Source organism: Belonocnema kinseyi, chromosome 5 (genome assembly GCF_010883055.1).
Source record: "Belonocnema kinseyi isolate 2016_QV_RU_SX_M_011 chromosome 5, B_treatae_v1, whole genome shotgun sequence".
NCBI lineage: Eukaryota > Metazoa > Arthropoda > Insecta > Hymenoptera > Cynipidae > Belonocnema > Belonocnema kinseyi.
In genome coordinates this window covers 135,548,079-135,554,134 of record NC_046661.1, presented here as the reverse complement: position 1 = coordinate 135,554,134, position 6,056 = coordinate 135,548,079, and the positions used below count along the sequence as shown (strand labels likewise).

The following is a 6,056-nucleotide window of genomic DNA, read 5'->3' as shown; positions in this document are numbered from 1 at the left end:
ATTTAATCAATTTTCAACTAAGCAAGATGAATTTTTAACCAAAAATGGAATAGTTCATTTTTAAAATAAAAAATTAATTTTCTACAAAGTGATAGATTTTCAACTAAAATTATGAATTTTGAACAATAATAGATGGATTTTACAGTAAAAAGATGAATTTTTGACAAACCAGTTTAACTGTCAATCAAGAAGTTTTAATTTCAATTCGAAAAGATGAATTTTCTGAAAAGATCAATTTTCTAGCGAACGATACGATTTTTCATCAAAATACATAAATTTTCAACAAAATAGTTTAAAAAAAATTGCCAACCAAATAATTTAATTGTTCACGAAAAATGATCCATTTTCAACAAAAAATATAATTACAATAATAATGTAATATAAAACTAAAATTATGAATATTGAGCAATAATAGATGAATTTACAGCTAAAAAATATGAATTTGCAAACAATTAGTGGAATTTTTAACGAAAAAATGTCCATTTTCCATCAAAAATGGAATAGTTAAATGTTTCGTTAAAAAATAAATTTTCCACATAAAAGATACAAATTTTTTATTAATGATAAAAAAGATTAATTTTAAACTAATATGTTAATATTTAACTGATATACTTGATTTTTCAACTAAAAGGATGAATTTTTAAACAAGAATATTTAATTTTCTGCTACAAAAAAATGATTTTTCAAAATAATAAAATAAATTTTCAACTGAAACAGATAAATTTTTTAACCAAATATTTGAATTTTCAACCAAGGAAGGTGAATTTTTAACCAAAAATGAAATAGTTAATTTTTAAAATAAAAACAAATTAATTTTCCACGAAAGTGATAGATTATCAACTAAAATTATGAATCTTGAACAATAATAGATGTTTTTACACCAAAAACATTCTTTTTTAACAAACTATTTTAACTTTCAATCAAGAAGTTTTATTTTCAATTCGATAAGATGAATTTTCAAACAAGAAGATCAATTTTCAACAGAAAAAATAATAATAAATATAATTATAATATAATATAAAGTATAATAATAATATAAAATACATATACTTATAAAAAAAATTCAACTAAAATTATGAATTTTTAACCAAAGAGTTTCACTTTTATTCCAATAGTTTTATTTTCAGTTAAAAAAGATAGATTTTCAGTCAACAAATTGAATTTTCAAACAATAAATTTAATTTTTCACAAAAAAATCAAACCGTTTTCAACCAATAAATAAATATTATAATATAATATAAAATATAAGAATAATAATAATATAAAACACATATAATAATTTTAACAAATATAAAGAATTTCAACTAAAATTATTAATCTTGAACTAGAATAGATTAATTTTTAACAAAATAGTTTCACTTTTATTCCAATAGATATTATTTTCAGTTATAAAGATATATTTTCAGTCAACAAATTGAATTTTCAAACAATAAATTTAATTTTTCACAAAAAAATCAAACACGTTTTCAACCAATAAATAAATATTATAATATAATATAAAATATAATAATATAAAACACATATAATAATTTAAAAAATATAAAAAATTTTAACTAAAATTATTAATCTTGAAGTAGAATAGATGAATTTTTAACAAAATAGTTTCCCTTTTATTTCAGTAGTTTTATTTTCAGTCAAAAACGTAAATTTTCAACCAAAAGGTTGAATTTTCAAACAAGAAATAAACATATAAGTAATAATGATATACTTTAAAATATAATAATAATATAGAATAAATATAATAATTTTAAAAAATGTAAAAAAATTTCAACTAAAATTATGAATCTTGAACAATAATATAGATGAATTTTACTCTAAATAGGTAAATTTTCAACTAAAAAATATAAGTTTGCAACCAATTAACTGGTTTTTTAACGAAAGAATTTCACTTTTATTCCAGTAGTTTTATTTTCAGTCAAAAACGTAAATTTTCAACCAAAAGGTTGAATTTTCAAACAAGAAAATTAATTTTCAAGCAATAAATAAACATATAAATAATAATAATAATAATAATAATAATATACTTTAAAATATATTAATAATATAAAATACATATAATAATAAAAAAAATATTTAAAAATTTCAACTAAAAGTATGAATCTTGAATAATAATAGATGAATTTCACTCTTCTAAATAGGTGAATTTTCGACTAAAAAATATAAATTTTCAACCAATATATAAATATTATAATATAATATAAAATATAATAATAATATAAAACGCATATAATAATTTTAAAAAATATAAAGAATTTAAACTAAAATTATGAATCTTGAAGTAGAATAGATGAATTTTTAACAAAATAGTGTCACTTTTATTCCATCAGTTTTATTTTTAGTAAAAAGAGAGATTTTCAACCAAAAAGTTGAATTTTCAAACAAGAAAATTAATTTTTTACAAAAAAATTAAACAACTTTCAACCAATAAATAAATATTATAATATAATATAAAATACATATAATAATTTTTAAAAATATAAAAAACTTGATCTAAAATTATGAATCTTGAACTAGAATAGATGAATTTTTAATAAAATAGTGTAACTTTTATTCCATTAGTTTTATTTTCAGTTAAAAAGATAGATTTTCAACCGAAAAGTTGAATTTTCAAGCAATAAATAAACATATAAGTAATAATGATATACTTTAAAATATAATAATAATATAGAATACATATAATAATTTTTAAAAATATAAAAAATTTCAACTAAAATTATGAATCTTGAACAATAATATAGATGAATTTTACTCTAAATAGGTAAATTTTCATCTAAAAAATATAAGTTTGCAACCAATTAACTGGTTTTTTAACGAAAGAATTTCACTTTTATTCCAGTAGTTTTATTTTCAGTCAAAAAAGTAAATTTTCAAGCAATAAATAAACATATAAATAATAATATACTTTAAAATATAATAATAATAATAATAATATAAAATACATATAATAATTTTAAAAAATATAAAAAACTTGAACTAAAATTATCAATCTTGAACTAGAATAGATGAATTTTTAATAAAATAGTGTAACTTTTATTCCATTAGTTTTATTTTCAGTTAAAAAGATATATTTTCAACCAAAAAGGTGAATTTTCAAGCAATAAATAAACATATAAGTAATAATGATATACTTTAAAATATAATAATAATATAGAATAAATATAATAATTTTAAAAAATATAAAAAATTTCAACTAAAATTCTGAATCTTGAATAATAATAAACGAATTTTACTCTTCTAAATAGGTGAATTTTCGACTAAAAAAATATATATTTGCAACGAATTAGTTGAATTTTTGACGAAAGAGATGCATTTTCAACTAAAAATGGAATAGTTCAATTTTCCACATAAAAAAGGTGAATTTTCGACTAAAAATATGAGCTTTAAACAAAAAGATATAACTTAAGACGATTAAAAACAAAATAAATAAATAAAATGAATTTTAAAGTAAAAAAAAAAACGAAAAAAAAACAAACAACAACAACAACAACAAGAAATGAGTTGAAGCTTGAAAAAGAGAGAAAGATCTTCCAGATTGAAAATATGTATCCCCTGATAATGTCTGGGTTTCAGTGAACTGTTCGAGAAAGTACTGATCCTGGAACAACGAAATCAAGAATTGAGCCTGGCTCTCGAGAATCTCGAGTCGAGCATCCAGGAGCGAACCTGCAACGGGTCCTACATCTGGAAACTGGAATCCTTTGAGGAGAAGTTGAAATCGATGACAGCCAACCGACTCAACATGAACTTCAGTCCCTCCTTCTACACGAGCGCCAATGGCTACAAAGTCTGCGCGCGAGTCAACGTCTCCCACAAGAACTCCGACTTCCTCTCCCTCGTTCTCCACATCTCCAAGTCGGAGAATGACGACACCCTCGACTGGCCCTTCGAAGGCTGGATTTCCTTTCTGCTCGTTCATCCCGAAGACCCTGGGAAAAGCATCTCGGAGTCGGCCCACTCGCTGCCGAATCTCGAGGCTTTCCAGAGGCCAATTAACCACAGTGTCAACAGGAAGAGTTACGGATTCACCGAGTTCGTGTCGCTCCAGCATTTGGAGAATTTCGTCAAAAACGACTGTGTCGTTATTCGAATTGACGTCAGAGCGACCAGCAAACTTGAGAAGAAAATAAAAGCTGATTCTGCTGCTGCTGCTGCTGCTGCTGCTGGCGCAGTTTCACCTCTGACGGAGGAAAATCTCAAGATTCATACGGAAGTTTAAATTTTCCCGGGGTTGAAACAAAGCAGCGCTCCCAATATAGAAGAGTTTACCACTCTACAGAATTTTTAATTATTATTATTATTATTATTTTTTTTTAAACAAATTAGATAAATTTTGAATAAGACAAAAACTGAACTTTTCATTAAAATGATCAGTGTTTTTAGAAAAATACTTTTAACTAAATAAGTGAGTTTTTAATCAAGAACATGTTCTTTTGTTTTTTTACCAAAAAGGACGATTTTTCAACAAAATACATGAATTTTTAGCTGAAAAGAATCAATTTTGAGCCAAAAATAGATTAGTTATATTTTCAATTAAGAACATTTATTTTCAATGAAAACAAAAATTATCGTTTTAGCAAAACAATGAATCTTCAATCAAGAAGATTAATTTTCTACTAAGAAAGAATAATTTTCAACGAAAATTATTAATCTTTCCCCCAAAAAATGAATTCTTAACCAAATAATTAAATTTTTAATCATAAAGATGAATTTGCAACCAACAAGATTATTTTTCTATTGAAAAGATGAATTTTCAGCCAAGAGGATTAACTGTCTGCCAAAAAGATGAATGTTTAGCCAAGAAAATGGATTTTTTTATTAAAAAGACAAATTAAAACAAAAATAAATAATTTTTGTTAAGCAAAATATTGAATTTTTTTAACTATAAAGTTGAATTTCTAACCAAAAAGATGAATTTTCAGCCAAGAAAATTGATTTTTTTTTATTAAAAAGACCAATTTTAAACAAAATATAAAATTTTTTCAACTATAAAGTTAAATTCCTATCCGAAAAGATGAATTTTCAACCAAGAGGATTCATTTTTACCCAAAAGATTAATTTTCAGCCAAGAAAATGGTTTTTTTTTTATTAAAAAGACCAATTAAAACAAATATAAATAATTTTGCTTGCAAAATATTGAATTTTAAACCGAAAAGTTGAATTTCTAACCAAAAAAATGAATTTTCAGCCAAGAAAATTGATTTTTTTTATTAAAAAGACCAATTTTAAACAAAATAAATAATTTGTTAAGCAAAATATTGAACTTTTTTAACTATAAAGTTGAATTTCTAACCGAAAAGGTGAATTTTCAGTCAAGAAAATGATTTTTTTTGAAGACCAATTTTAAAGAAAATAAATAAGTTTTTAAGCAATATATTGAATTCTAAACCAAAAAAGATAATTTTCAAACAAAAAAATCGAATAGTTACATTTTCAGTTAAAAGAATTAATATTTTCAACTGAAAATTAAAAAAAAAAAATTGGATAAAGTTTCAAGCAAAAAACTGAACTTTCGATTAAAATGATGAATCTTCAAAACAAAAATGTACTTTTAAACAAATAGGTTAGTTTTTAACCAAGAACATCTTCAAACAAGAAAAGTCAAATTTGCAGCGAAATATATAAATTTTCAACCAAAAAGAGTAATTTTCAACGAAAATTATGAATCTTTTGCCCAAAAAATGAACTCTTAACCAAATAGTTAAATTTACAACCATAAAGATGAATTTCCAATCAAAAGAATCATTTTTTTATTAAAAAGGCAAATTTTAAACAAAATAAATACATTTTTGAGAAAAATATTGAATTTTTTAACTAAAAAGTTGAATTTCTAACCAAAAAAAATGAATTTTCAGCCAAAAAGATGATTTTTTTTTATTAAAAGGAAAAATTTTAAACAAAAAAAAAAAAATTTTAAACAAAATATTGAATTTTTAACTAAAAAGGGTAATTTTCAAACAAAAAAATCGAATAGTTACATTTTCAGTTAAAAGAATGAATTTTTTCATCCGAAAATTAAAAATAAAAAAAAATAAAATAGATAAAGTTTAAAGCAAAAA

The 6,056-nt window shown here is 22.0% G+C and overlaps 1 protein-coding gene across 1 annotated transcript in view; it reads left to right on the top strand.

The window, feature by feature from the left end:
- Window positions 1-4,333, top strand: part of LOC117172891 (TNF receptor-associated factor 6-like) — a 32,659-nt gene extending 28,326 nt beyond the window's left edge. The window contains exon 6 of the mRNA XM_033361178.1: window positions 3,571-4,333. Within this exon, the coding sequence (XP_033217069.1) occupies window positions 3,571-4,216 (646 nt within the window). The 3' untranslated portion in view covers window positions 4,217-4,333. The remainder of the gene's footprint in view (window positions 1-3,570) is intronic.
- Window positions 4,334-6,056: the final 1,723 nt, after the last annotated feature.